Genomic DNA, 15,661 nt, shown 5'->3' with positions numbered 1-15,661 from the left:
TAGCTAAAATACATTGGAATGAGCTCCTGGAGACAATTACAATGAAGATCAAAGTTGTTCTCCTTTGTTGCTCTGATAAATCGTAGGATGAGCCATACGTTATCCATATAAGTGATCCAATATTGAGCTGTTTTTCCAAGCTCTCCTCTGCGAATTTTATCTTTGAACGTTTCATATTGTGAAATCATCGTCAAACAGGTGTCACTGGCCATAACTTCTGACAGTGATTCATGGTTTGGAGCTTGAGCTTGAGTAATCAAATAGTCTATAGCTTCCTTGTTTAGTATTCTACCCTTAGTTTCTTCATATGCTCTTAAAAGCAAACGTTCAAATGCTTCAAGCATTATTTTATGAACACGCATGGATCTGTTATAATGCTTGCCTGACATCACCTTTGCAATTGACCCACTTGCACAAATGTCTGCTTCAACCAGAATGTCTTCAAAGCCACTGCACTGCAGGTGTGGACCAAGAGCACCAAGATATGAACATGTTGTGCGGAATACGCCTAATCTTACTAGAACATCACTGAAAAGCACTGGGTTCTGCCAGACAATTGTATAGGCCTTCTTGGCTACAGCCAAATCAAAAGTGACAATTGTATATTGTTGTCCAACTTCTCTTGATACAGCCTGTGACAATCTGATAATGTGTTGTACTGTTGAATTCTCAGTAACAGGAGCATTTATGGGAGCCATATAATCTACAGTGGTTTGTCTATCTGATTCATCGTTGTTGCTTCCTGTGAGTGTTAACCATCCTGCCCATCCAGGCATTGTTTGTGAAGAGTCCTTTAACAAAGTCCTACAGATCATCCACAGACTGTCAGAAACTTTGGCATAATTTACTGCCTCTGGGTGTGTTGCACTAGTTCTACCAATTTTCAGGTTTGGATCTGTTTTTCCTTTTGCATAGCATGGTTCTATTTCAGTAGAAATGTATGCTACAGATCATTTCTTTGTTTTTGCCAAAGAAACCTGGTCATGTAGAGAACTAACACTTGTGTCAGAAGAAACCTCTTGCATGATGATACCATGTGTTAAATGCGTTGTACCTGAACCGGTTGGTGTTTCTTCATTGAGGTCAAAATTGTCCCAGCACAAATGTGTCACAATATTCTTGTCACGTATCACACTTGGCGGAAGAAGGCTTTTTCTTTCCACTATAGCATTACACATTGCTGTTTCAAGTTCAAGTATACTTGAGTATGAAGCACAATGACCAAATCTATTCAAAAGACTAATTAACTCAGCACTACCTGTGAGATGCCTAAGTGTCATACCAAGGAGAAGATGTTTTGGCATCACCCATTGAGACCTAGTAACAGCTTTACAAAGATCCTGTGAAAGGGAATTGACTAATCTCTCCTTTTTGCTTGGACCTTTTTTACCTGTTATCAACCATGAGAGAAATTCATATAAAAGAGGTGGGGGTTGAATGCTACCACTAAGTAGGAAACTTTGAGATGGTGGCCATGGCATCACAGGAGATTCTTTCTGAGCACTGTTGCAGCTTCTTCTAATCTCTTTCCATTGGAAGCTGCAGTTTCAAATGCGACCTCAACAGCCAAACCTTGTGGAACATCTGAACAATAAACAAGGTCACTTCTATAGCTTGGCTGCCAAAATTTCAATTTACTACCAAACTTCCTCATGAGTTTTGCTTTCAACTTATCAGTTTTGTATTGTGAGTTGTAGAATTCTGGACTTGTCTCTAACATGAACTCCAAGTACTTCTCTATTAGCATGGTTATTCGTTCCACATTGGAACCTTTGATAATACTATTCTCAACATACTGGTACAGGTATTCAAATGCCTTGTCATGAGCTTTTTGTTCCTCCATGGCCTTTCTATCCTTAGTGTTCCTTTCATGTCGATCCCCTGTACGAGTATAATCTCTACGACAAGAGGGATGATAGTGTGCTTCTTTGGCAATTAGGTCAACATCCTGCACTTTGACCAACACAAGTTTGTCTTGCTTTTTCATTGCAGCATCTTTAATGGACATCTCTGCACTCTTTGTTACACACTGTACCAGCTTTTCCTCTTTGCCTTGTCTTTTTATATGATTTTTGTGGCAGAACAGACATTCATTTGCAGGAAACAATATACATGGAGACTGTGTTGTTCTTCGCGATTTTGAAGTACTTGGCTCACCTTCATCCTCATCAGGAAGAAATCGTCGTTTCAATATCTTTGATACATTTATAAAATTGCTGTAGCACCACTTATGTGTTCCATGTAAGTTCTTGTTGAAATTGGTTGGTACATTCGCGCAAATGTCATGCAATTTTTCATTTGCTGTGCCTTTTTTCTGGCGAATTTCAATAGATTTTTTGATCTTCTGAAAACTTGTTTCAGTCAATGATCTAATTTTCTTCTCTGATTTGTTTCTGGAATAATGGATTATGCATTGCAGAGCCTTGTTCTTTGTTTGTTTAGCTCTCAATCTGGAGGATTTCAAGTTGACAGGTTTTTCATCAGTGTTGTGCACATTAGACATGTTGAACTATTACTGACTGGCAAACTGGGAAGTAATGAAAGTGAATTGAACTTTACAATGACACTCAATTTGTTTTACTTACAATGAATGTTAAGAAAACACTTATATACTTATAAATATGTAAAATAATAAACAAAACAAAAGTATTGAATTCCATGCATAAGGGAAGTAAATATCACTTTTATATAACTGAAACAAATTACTAAGTAGATGAAATAATCATATCACTGAAAGAAAAATGAATGAATGAATGAATGAACAAATGAACGAACAAACGAACAAATTAATTAATTAATATTACAATTAATTGACTGATTATTTAATGAATTGATTGTTCAACTTATAACTATTTGTGTCTTACAATTATGCACAATATATGTACCTGACCGCGAATATTAGCTGTTTTGATTTGTCTTTGTATTTTGACCAATGTCTTAAAAGGTGCAAACACGGTAACTACTACTACATATATTAGTATACATTTTCTATAAGACTTTCAAATCTGTAAATATAAATAGATATTCAATCATTATTAAAAGATGTGCAAAGTAAATGACATCGTTTAGAGTGACTACCATGAAGCTATAATTTAGCAGTGTTTAAGCGATTGTTATAAGGTGTTGGAGTTAAAATGAGTGCCAGAGGAAGTACACTGACACATTTTTCACATGTATGTGGTTTGCATTAGTGTTACAACATAATTATTGAACAAATAAATCATGTGAGTTGATATATATTCCTCTACAATTCATCTTAATCGCCTGCACACACGTTTTCTCATTATAAATTCAAAATGGCGGTCGTGTGGCCACGCCCATCATTGGGCAGATGGCAGACAACCTGATTCTTGTCAGACACACCCTAAGGTATGTAAAAAACATCACCTTGAAAAATCCCCATAGGGGGGGGGGGGGGGGGTCAAGGGCTGGCCCATGGTCTATATAATCAGCAGGTACAAGAAACAGTCATGTACTACCCTTGGCACAAGCGATGACAAGTAATCCTACAATCAGCAGGTACAAGAAACAGTCACGTACCACCCTTGGTATGAGCGATGACAAGTAATCCTACAATCAGCAGGTACAAGAAACAGTCACGTACCACCCTTGGTACGAGCGATGACAAACAATCCTACAATCAGCTGGTACAAGAAACAGTCACGTACTACCCTTGGTACGAGCGATGACAAGCAATCCTACAATCAGCAGGTACAAGAAACAGTCACGTACTACCCTTGGTACAAGCGATGACAAGCAATCCTACAATCAGCAGGTATAAGAAACAGTCACGTACCATCCTTGGTACAAGCGATGACAAGTAATCCTACAATCAGCAGGTACAAGAAACAGTCACGTACTACCCTTGGTACAAGTGATGACAAGCAATTCTACAATCAGCAGGTACAAGAAACAGTCACGTACTACCCTTGGTACAAGCGATGACAAGCAATCCTACAATCAACAGGTAGAAGAAACAGTCAAGTACCACCCTTGGTACAAGCGATGACAAGCAATCCTACAATCAGCAGGTACAAGAAACAGTCACGTACTACCCTTGGTACAAGCGATGACAAGCAATCCTACAATCAACAGGTAGAAGAAACAGTCAAGTACCACCCTTGGTACAAGCGATGACAAGTAATCCTACAATCAGCAGGTACAAGAAACAGTCACATACTACCTTTGGTACAAGCGATGACAAGTAATCCTACAATCAGCAGGTACAAGAAACAGTCACGTACTACCCTTGGTACAAGCGATGACAAGCAATCCTACAATCAGCAGGTACAAGAAACAGTCACGTACTACCCTTGGTACAAGCGATGACAAGCAATCCTACAATCAGCAGGTACAAGAAACAGTCACGTACTACCCTTGGTACAAGCGATGACAAGCAATCCTACAATCAGCAGGTATAAGAAACAGTCACGTACCACCCTTGGTACAAGTGATGACAAGCAATCCTACAATCAGCAGGTACAAGAAACAGTCACGTACTACCCTTGGTACAAGCGATGACAAACAATCCTACAATCAGCAGGTACAAGAAACAGTCACGTACTACCCTTGGTACAAGTGATGACAAGCAATCCTACAATCAGCAGGTACAAGAAACAGTCACGTACTATCCTTGGTACGAGCGATGACAAGCAATCCTACAATCAGCAGGTACAAGAAACAGTCACGTACTACCCTTGGTACAAGCGATGACAAGCAATCCTACAATCAGCAGGTATAAGAAACAGTCACGTACCATCCTTGGTACAAGCGATGACAAGTAATCCTACAATCAGCAGGTACAAGAAACAGTCACGTACTACCCTTGGTACAAGTGATGACAAGCAATTCTACAATCAGCAGGTACAAGAAACAGTCACGTACTACCCTTGGTACAAGCGATGACAAGCAATCCTACAATCAACAGGTAGAAGAAACAGTCAAGTACCACCCTTGGTACAAGCGATGACAAGCAATCCTACAATCAGCAGGTACAAGAAACAGTCACGTACTACCCTTGGTACAAGCGATGACAAGCAATCCTACAATCAACAGGTAGAAGAAACAGTCAAGTACCACCCTTGGTACAAGCCATGACAAGCAATCCTACAATCAACAGGTAGAAGAAACAGTCAAGAACCACCCTTGGTACAAGCGATGACAAGCAATCCTACAATCAGCAGGTCTAAGAAACAGTCACGTACCACCCTTGGTACAAGCGATGACAAACAATCCTACAATCAGCAGGTACAAGAAACAGTCACGTACTACCCTTGGTACAAGTGATGACAAGCAATCCTACAATCAGCAGGTACAAGAAACAGTCACGTACTGCCCTTGGTACAAGCGATGACAAACAATCCTACAATCAGCAGGTACAAGAAACAGTCACGTACTACTCTTGGTACAAGCGATGACAAACAATCCTACAATCAGCAGGTACAAGAAACAGTCACGTACTACCCTTAGTACAAGCGATGACAAGCAATCCTACAATCAGCAGGTACAAGAAACAGTTACATACCACCCTTGGTACAAGCGATGACAAATAATCCTACAATCAGCAGGTACAAGAAACAGTCACGTACTACCCTTGGTACAAGCGATGACAAATAATCCTACAATCAGCAGGTACAAGAAACAGTCACGTACTACCCTTGGTACAAGCGATGACAAGTAATCCTACAATCAGCAGGTACAAGAAACAGTCACGTACTACCCTTGGTACAAGCGATGACAAGTAACCCTACAATCAGCAGGTACAAGAAACAGTCACGTACTACCCTTGGTACAAGCGATGACAAGCAATCCTACAATCAGCAGGTATAAGAAACAGTCACGTACCACCCTTGGTACAAGCGATGACAAGTAATCCTACAATCAGCAGGTACAAGAAACAGTCACGTACTACCCTTGGTACAAGCGATGACAAGCAATCCTACAATCAGCAGGTACAAGAAACAGTCACGTACTACCCTTGGTACAAGCGATGACAAGCAATCCTACAATCAGCAGGTATAAGAAACAGTCACGTACCACCCTTGGTACAAGCGATGACAAGCAATCCTACAATCAGCAGGTACAAGAAACAGTAACGTACCACCCTTGGTACAAGCGATGACAAGTAATCCTAGTACAGTATAAAAACTCACCTTCGAGTACTTTTTCTATTGTCCCGTCAACTACTTGTTCTTTGGTTTCTAACCCTTGTTTGCGTCTCAATTCAGCAATCATAGCATTCTGAAATATTAACACATAAATAGTTGATGTCTCAAGCAAAATAGATATTTTTAATTATACTATCCTTAGCACATTTTGTATTTTTTACACTGAAGTTCTTATAAAAATACAGAAATCATGAAATTTGCTACCCAGAATAAATTCTACACATTTGGATATGTTATCTTGACATTTCCAAATGCATCTGCTTCTACTCACCTGTTGTTTCTTTTTAGTCTCCATCTGTGGTTTTAGTTTCGCTGCCTTTACTTCCTGTAATAAAATACATATCATTTTCACACATTTTATATTTTCATCTTGTTCTTAGGGTTTCACATACTTATAAAATATGAATACAACTTTAAAAGACGATGGTTGTTGTGCCACACATGTGCAACATTTGTGTTGATGAACATTGATTTCCCCACTATCCAATGCGCACTTCTAATAGAAATCACTAGTTTGAGATTTGACCTGGGCTCAACTTGCACTAATCAACACCGATGACTCCTAATACCTTCCAATCACCTAAAAAAAGCTTGGTAACGTCTGAGTTTGTACTCGCTGATCTGCACAACTGTCAAAGTCGCCATCTTTGTTTATATGAGAGACCCATACCTAGTACACAGGTATAGTTGTTGGCAACATAAAGCTACCAGGAGATATTGCACTGATACAGTGTTGATGTATACCTTTGAAATTGCCTGGGTAATGGATAGTATAGTGTCACAATAAAACATGCATGATTGAACTCAATAAATATTCCAACAAACCTGTACTTTTTTTCTTTGAGCATTATCAGCTTTTGCTTTCTGCAAAAAACAAAACAAAAAAACAGTTAGTTACAGCAGTCATACTGAAATTCTGTGATCACCACACCAACTGACAAGGAATGGCTAATTTCATCAATTTTAGCTTGGATTATTTATATTTGAGAGCAAGAAAAAGAAACTATCATTTGCCTCGAGAGAGTGTTTCTTGGCCTGATAGGAATAAAGCATCTACATAATGCCAACTTACAACAAGATATTAACTTGCACTGGACATATTCTGTATATTGCGCAAACTTTAAAGTTCTTACCTTACAAGCATTTTGAAATCTAATAAAGAAGTTAAAGAAGGTACTAGGTGGAACCATCTTTGGATTCTCTCCATAGTATTCAACTACTTGATTGTAAGCTTCCTGAAACAAACAGAGAATATTATTTGTTGGCATTCTTAAAAACAAACATCTGGACGAGAGAAGGATGAATACAAATATATTTAATATGAAGCTGTGACGTTTTTGGGACTATAAATTGTGTCAGAATACATACTTTTGTAAAGGTGTTATATGTCACCTGATCACCAGAATGTATTGATATGAAAAAAGTAGTGCATTGGTGTAACTGAAAATGGCGGAATAAACAAGAAGTTAAATTTGAAAGTTCTCGGGTTTCTTTGATATTTTGTGTGTTCCTGAGTCAACACATCACAGAAGCCAAGCAAGATTCTACCATGAGACTGTATTTGACCATGTATGCGGCCAACCAGAATTGATGTAGCATATTACAATGGAAATAAAACAAAATGGCACGATATTGAAATGCCAAAACACACTTGCTGAACAGAAACTGCCAAGGGAATAGTGGAGAGGCCGAATAAATGATTGGCAAAGCTGAAGATCATAATGCAATGACAATAAATTCTTAACATTTGAGAAGCATTAAACTTCACTGACCTGAGCCTTTTTCATGTCAATCTCTAATTTTTTCAATTTATCTTCTGAATTTGCCAAGAAATCTTGAAGAACAATATTATCTTTTCGGTTACTAAATTCCCGCTTACACATCGCCATTCCTTTATTCAAATCCTTAATATCTATCTGGATATTATCAAGGTTCACTATAAAAAAATAAGAACAATCAAATAATGTCAAAATCCATGGTCAACTCAGTCAGGTGTCATTTAAGCAAGTAATACACAATGCAAGAACAAAGTTGTAGCCAGAAACAACAATGAAAGGATCGGCTGACCTTTTCTAATTGTGCCAACCAATCATATCAACAATATACTGTGGAATACTTTATTTTCGCCGGAAATAATTTTCGCTGAAAAGGCTTTTTGGGCATTTTGTATGGAATTTATTTTCACTGATTTTTCATGAGTTTAATGTGAGATGTAGGAAAAAAAGTACATTCGCTGGATTTTATTTTCACGGAATCATCCCTTCAGCGAAAATAGCGTAAATTAGTTCCAAGCGAAAATAAAGTATTCTACAGTATGTAAGTATCAATAACTGAATTAGCATCATGTAATATCACCTGTACTACTAGAGTTATTGATTAGTGCACAATATGCTTCTCAATGAAACGTGCCCAGCTCTGCAGCTACAAAGATCATATGTTGTTGCTTTCTCTAAGAAATATTTCAGTTTTATGTACACAGTGAGTTTACAGACACTTGGAATGCAAAAGTTGTTTTTATGTTTTTTTCGCCACATTTCATGTTGGTGGCAGGGTCTTTATAAGATGTGCAGTGCAAAGCATAACCCAGAATTTCTACAAGCGAGGATAAAACAGCATGTAGATAGAGACGCTTGCAATGCATAAATTATTTTACCATCACAAATCATCTTGGTGACAGTGCCATCATAGGGGTGTAAAGCATCACCCATAGTACCGGTAGTCACATGAACAATACAATCTATGACCCATGTGCATTACAAGCAGGGTTCCCCTAATTTGGTGCAGACTTGCAGAAGTCACGAGTGAGGCTAAGAGGTAACACTGTTGACAAGCATTCCCACAGTCAGCAAATACTGTCACACTATTTTGTCCTCTGTTGTACTCACCTCTGACAGCTTTGTCTAAATAAATCAAATCTGAATTGAACTCTTCAATGTCTGGATACTTATTGGAGATGACATCAACAATGTAGTGTAAAAGATTCATTTTACCATCGGTAGATCGAGTCTCTAACAGCATATCAAGACTCTGTAATTTGAAACCATACGCAGCCCCTCGTTTTCCACTGTTCATATAATTACCAAAAGCAAGGATGATCTGAAAAAATAAAACAGAACATAACTATTACATGAATAACGAACGATAAAAATAGAGAAGGCACGCCAGGAGTGCAAACTCCATTGAATATTTTCACCTTTCTTATAATAATAACTTTATTGCCTATGTGTAAAAAGATTTACATAGGATAAGTACAGCAAAAAAAGAGTTTTAAAATAATAACAAGATATATGTAAAAACATTGTACAAAAAAAAAAACAATGCACAAAACATGCAAGATTTCAGTTTCTTTGAGAAAAGAAAGACAAAATTGAGTTTTTAACAGTTTATTCACTCAATGAATCACCCTATCTGGCAATGGGGAAGAATCTTTGAAAAAAATTGTCGACATGGCAACCACATCAAGATTCTCTTCAAATCAAATTGATTTATCCTCAACTCAAAGCCAATCCTTTAAAGAAAATTATGAAATTCAGGTAATAACTTTATCTAGCAATGTATCATTTCAAAAACTCCTTTTGGTCCACTATAGATAGCAGAGTATTTGGTGCATAAGGATTATAAATTACGGTATATATGCCATTTAAACCAAATGAACTTGTACATACCTCAAGTACTTTCTTCAGTTTGTCAGAAGCCTTTATTGAGCCTGAGGCAGCTATAACTGCTTCTAATTGCTGTGAATAAACAGGAGTAGTAACATTACTTCACAAAGATATAGGCGGACACACTGTCATATCACCCTGGAAAAATGTTGAATGTGCATGTTCAACAATGAAATCATATTCTAACATACACATACTTTGTGAATATGTAAGAACACTAGCAAACAGCCCGAGATGAACTAGTTCATTGACATACTCATTTGCATTGGTATTTCTAGAAATGAGAGTTTGTCATTGTTCATCTCGCAATTTACGTGACTTCTTCAATTAGCAAGATCTTCCTTGCATATTGCACCACCTTCAACTCCTTCATATTATAGGTATGAGTTTACAAATAATCGGTACAGCAACTAGACATGTATGTAAATAGTACAGTATCATCTGACAAGGTGTAATTGTAAATAATATCTTGACATACCGGTGTAAGATTATGAACTATATCAACAAAATTTCCGATGTATGACATCATACTCAGCTTTTGTTGTAACCTTTCCACTTTACACAGCTGTAAATAAGAAAAAAAACATTAATTGAGTAACAAATAACAATTGCAATGATAGACAAGTTATAAAAATGAATATTTACCAAGAGGAATTAAAAATGAAATTAACACATTATTAGTTGTAGCCGTTCAAGCCATTTCTGCATTCACACGCAAACCTGAGAGAACACTTGTTTCTCCATGATAAAATGTAAGTATTTTGACCAATACAATTTGACAGGAATTGAGTTATCATTGGCATAAAGTGAATTCTGATACAGAGAGACAATACATTCTATGTACATTTTTATCACAATTGTACATTTGTAGTTGAATCTACCAGGTAAGTATATATACAAGGCAAAATTTGACATGTTTTTCAACAAACAAGCTGCTCTCTGATTGGTCTGACTAGGTAGCCAATCAGGCACAATCTTCTATATAAAATAGATTCACATTGATCCCACAAATGAGAGTTTTTTCTTATACTGGATGATCCAAAAAGCAGAACATAATCTGTTAAAAAATAGATTTGAAGAATTATGGATGAACTTACAGAAAACATAAATTTATCTTCTTCTGTTAGTTTATCAACTGGTTTCTTTTCCTTTTCATATTTTTTATAAGCTTCAATCTGAAAATAAATAAATTTACAATGTCAAATGCCCTAAGTATTGACTCAGTATGGAATCACATATGGTACTCACAGTATATCTATTACATATCAGTACTAGTAATTATTTGAAATTTGGACATAAAGAAGCGAGAGTGATGAAAAAGTTCATACTTCTAAATCATGCACTATAGAATACAGAAGTCTTGTTCCCACAAGAATAATATCTGTGTGTATATGCAGCTCACATGTGTTGGCAACTACGGAAATCACTTGGTTACTCTGATGAAACCTTGGGATCAAAGCTTGGCTTTACGTGTGGTGTGAACACCCTGATTGCTGGTCAACAAATAGTTTTTCACACTAACACTATCTGCCATCCCAGTTTAAACTTGCTCTGGTTGACTAAATAATATCTCACAAAATTCTTACCTCTTCAGGTGTTGGTACATATCTTAATAAGATTTCTACATTATCCAATGGAAGACTTTTCAAGTCCATCCTTTGAGAAAAAAAAAGATATTACAGTACTTCTATGGAAACCCAATCGTAACCCAATCTAAACCAATAGTCTTTATATCTGTTTGCTACGAATTACAAGTACAGATTACAAGTATGAATGACGCTACATTCATAATCTACCCTTCTATGGTACATGTACCTATTACATTCATATTGAAATTCGACAGCACTGATTCGTAAGTACAAGTACTTTACTCATCAGGAACTGTAATACTTGTACCGGTACTTTACGAAACAGTGCTGTCGAATTTCAATATTCATGTAGTTGTGTCTTAATTCCTCTATTACCATATCTATCCACTCTACATATACTTTGTATTGAGCACTTTTGTTTTGGAATAATCGACTCTCATATCTACACTATATATATATATATATATATAGAACATTGAATCACATAATACAGTGGGTATGTTATTAGGAAATTCTTATAAAGATGTTCATTATAACAAGGTTACAGTACCTAATTGCAATCATGTTAATCAAGTACTCAGAAATCCAAGTGGCATGCTGCTGTGAGATAATCTAAAATGACAACTCCAAATCTGGTCTTGTGACAAAATATTTATTGCATAATAGCTGTACTTACATAACAATAGCTCTGACAATCTCATCGTTTGAGGGCGCTATTCTTCGTTTAGATATTGATAAATTCTGTAATCTTGTTGACTCTAACAGAGAAACAGTTTCTTTCTTTGGTGCTTTTTTTGAGGCTTTGGGCGTTCCATTCAGTTTTGGAAGTCCTGTAGTCTGTGATTTGGTCTTAAACTGCTCTTCAAAATGACCAAAATCAATTTCCTGAATACAAAAAAAAAATGGAATTGTAAGTTTCATGGTTTTGATGCAACAAGCACCGAACTATTAGTGTTCGGTAAAATATAGTTTGCTTACACAAAATATCAGTGTGGGAGACAAGAACTAGTGCAACACCACACACAATTAAGGAAGTGTTAAAAACATTTTAATGTACATGTATTGTTAGTCTCACCAACCTGCATAACTTTATCATCATCCAGTTCACTGAATACAGTTCCTCTAACCTGATTGGGTTTAATAGCCACCCAATGAAGAGCTGGAAGACGATATTTGGTTTGAACTCTCCTCTTGATAGTAACAGCTATTCATCAAAAACAAAAAACAAATTAATTGATGTGTAATTATTTACAGCATTATGAATAATTACCATATGCAGTAGGCTTTTTTTATAAAAGGTGAAAATCCTTTACATTTCTCATGGTCAATATAAGCATATCATCATGATGGACATAACTAAAATCATTTTGATACAGGAGAATAATTCTTCGTGTCTGGCTATTTTTTAAGCCGAAAACTTTGATAACACAAACTAGTTTTGATCATATACTTCATTCACGTATTTTACATTGCATGCATTTTGGACCAATTGTCATTTCAAAAGGGCATCCAGAGAATTATTTAGATCTACAAGATAAAATACAAAGTCATTGTTTGCATGGAAGTTCGGGTACCCCAATTTTTATTAGTACTTTTTTATTTACTAAATATTAAAATCCAATCACTTGGCAAAATACAGAGAATTTGTACTGCTTTCAAATTTCCCCCAATACCTGTAACTAATCAAACAACATCTCACCATAAACATGGAATGTGAAAATACATTGAGCATTCAAGATAAGATAAATAAATATACTACTTACATCCTGGTGGAGCCATTATACCACCTGGTGGCGGTGGTGCTCCTGGAGGCGGAGGAGGAGGTGGAGGTGCTCCAATTGATGGTGGTGGAGGTGGAGGAGGAGGAGGAGGTGGTGGTGCTACAAAAGAAATCACAAATGAAAGTATATTAATTGAAAGCAGGGAGCGGTTTCTTCATTACTCGATGAATATAGATGGTCTCACATGTTTATGTTTTGTGCATGTAAGAGCGACTAGTCAGCATTAGTATGTCATATACAAATATAAAACAAGTCATTGAAAATGACACAGTCCCCGTTAAATTTTTGCAAGGTCTCTTTAAGCTCGTCATATTAAAGCGAAGGGTTTGTCGTGAGCATGTCTTTGAAACTTAAGTCTCAAGTGGCAAATACAACAGATTGTTTATTTACCTTAAATTTGAACACGTGTTGTGTGACGACCCCTCCGGTTTAAGACATAGCAATGAAAAAAAACAAGATGGCTGCCAGTCGGCCATTACTAAGCTTGAATTGTTAAACCACTGCATGTGCATATGTCCCACATAAAGTACTAGGCACATGCAAAGAATGAACGGAATCGGTTTAAAGGATTCTGAAATATGACTCTGGATGGATGGACGGACGGACAGACAGATGAACAGACACACCAGTCAGCCATTTTGAATCACATTGCTAAACCACTTCATGTGCATATGTCCCACATAAAGTACTAGGCACATGCAAAAAATGAACAGAATCGGTCCAAAGGATTCTGAAATATGACTCCGAACGGACACACAGAGACCAAATTATAAGTCCCCATTTTTTAACTTTGTTCGAACAGGGACTAATAATGACATTGTTCGCAACTATTGTTATTAAATATACAATCATAAAGATGTCCCTTTAAATAAAATAATGTGTAGGTAACATTGTTATAGCAGACCGCAAGCTAATCAGACATTCACATGATTGCAAAATGTAAACAAGCAGCCTCTCAGCTGAAATACTTCAACTGTTAGCAATGTACAATGCAAAATAAGCATTGTAGTACCTTTATGTATAATATCAAATCAATCAGACTTGCGGTTTTTAAAATAAGGTAAAAAAATATCACTTTTTACCAAAAACAACAAAAATATTCACCAAATTTAGAGAATTAAAGATATCATCATGAAATGAACAAATCTGAGTAATGTCTACCTAAGGTATACATATACACCAAGTATCAAAGGAATCAGGCTTGTAGTTTTCAAGAAGAAGTAAAAAAAGTAAAAAGTTGATGTGGACGATATGATAAGGTCCACTTGACAAAGTCAACAGCAAAGCTAATAAAAAAACATCACACCTGTGTGACATATAATCTACATGTGTGATTTATTTTGATGATTTCCGGGTAATATCATATAGGTTCATCATGGTCATATCGATCTCTATAGATATTCCTCTACTGCTTTTGTAAATACTTTGTAATAGTTTGCTGTACATGATCAGCAATGTGTGATTCAATGAAAAAATCAAGCATTATGAGGGAATGGCCATTCCCTGGGATGAAGACATCATGTGAAGATGTTAAACTGATAATGTAAAAGAGAAACCTTGTACATACATGCCATACTATGATAATCATTTAAAGCAAAAAGTGTCCAAACAGTTATTAGATCGTGGACTGCGGAATATAGCTAATATAATGTGCTTTGAATTCTACTTACCAACAGGTGGTGGTGGGGGCGGTGGCGGTGGTGGTGGAGGTGCTGCTGCTGTGACCGGTTTGCATTTATCCACTTCTGTCACATTCCCATTCATAATTGGTTTCTGACCAGTTGCACTTTTTTTCAGTTCTTCAATTTCTTTCGTTAGTTTAGTTTCTCTCTCTTTTACTTCTAGCTCCTTGTCTTCATATTTTTTCCTTAATGTTCCTATTTCATTATTTACATTTGTATTTACCTCCTGAAAGCATCAAGTGGTCATAGGTGACTGTGAGTACTGGTAAATCTCCATTAGAAGCCACATCCCTAATAGAAGTTGCACCAATTCTTTTTAAACAATTGACAACCAAAAATTCATCATTTCTCATGTGTAGCTGCTCTAACAGAAACGGCATTCCCTCTGTTGCATTGTACCATTTTAATGGAAACCATGGCTTCTGATACAGATTTTACAGCAACCATTCATACTGAGTATGGCTTATCAAGATCATAACAAATCTTTGAGTTCAGCAGTGTGGCGATCAGGAGGATTATGCAAGCGAAACTGTTTAATTGTAAGAATGGAGTTCAATATAATACATGTATCCTATTCTAAAATTAGTAGTTGTACAAGTAAAAAATAGTCACCACTTCTTCAGGATTATATTCACTTACATACTAATATTAACTAAATACTGTTTTAGTTCTATTAGTAGCGCACATATGCTCATGTCACAGTGTTTTTATGTTTTAAAAATTCAGGATACAGGAAATGTAATTTTTGGTTTATATGTATTACTATTGGAGATACACTTC

The 15,661-nt window shown here is 36.4% G+C and overlaps 1 protein-coding gene across 1 annotated transcript in view; it reads right to left on the bottom strand.

The window, feature by feature from the left end:
- Positions 1–15,661, bottom strand: part of LOC102807838 (formin-like protein 3) — a 62,745-nt gene that overhangs the window by 8,308 nt on the left and 38,776 nt on the right. The window contains exons 13-26 of the mRNA XM_085501278.1: positions 14,870–15,107; positions 13,182–13,298; positions 12,498–12,622; positions 12,095–12,303; positions 11,416–11,485; positions 10,927–11,004; positions 10,308–10,394; positions 9,833–9,901; positions 9,053–9,263; positions 7,940–8,103; positions 7,301–7,402; positions 6,993–7,031; positions 6,439–6,492; positions 6,153–6,240 (exon numbers count right to left, since the gene is read on the bottom strand). Coding sequence (XP_085357404.1) covers positions 6,153–6,240; positions 6,439–6,492; positions 6,993–7,031; positions 7,301–7,402; positions 7,940–8,103; positions 9,053–9,263; positions 9,833–9,901; positions 10,308–10,394; positions 10,927–11,004; positions 11,416–11,485; positions 12,095–12,303; positions 12,498–12,622; positions 13,182–13,298; positions 14,870–15,107 — 1,651 coding nt within the window. The remainder of the gene's footprint in view (positions 1–6,152; positions 6,241–6,438; positions 6,493–6,992; positions 7,032–7,300; positions 7,403–7,939; positions 8,104–9,052; positions 9,264–9,832; positions 9,902–10,307; positions 10,395–10,926; positions 11,005–11,415; positions 11,486–12,094; positions 12,304–12,497; positions 12,623–13,181; positions 13,299–14,869; positions 15,108–15,661) is intronic.

Source organism: Saccoglossus kowalevskii, chromosome 7 (assembly GCF_978046115.1).
Source record: "Saccoglossus kowalevskii chromosome 7, keSacKowa6.1, whole genome shotgun sequence".
In the NCBI taxonomy this organism is placed as follows: Eukaryota; Metazoa; Hemichordata; class Enteropneusta; family Harrimaniidae; genus Saccoglossus; species Saccoglossus kowalevskii.
Note: the sequence above shows the minus strand (reverse complement) of the source record. Positions and strands in the feature narration are given on the sequence as shown.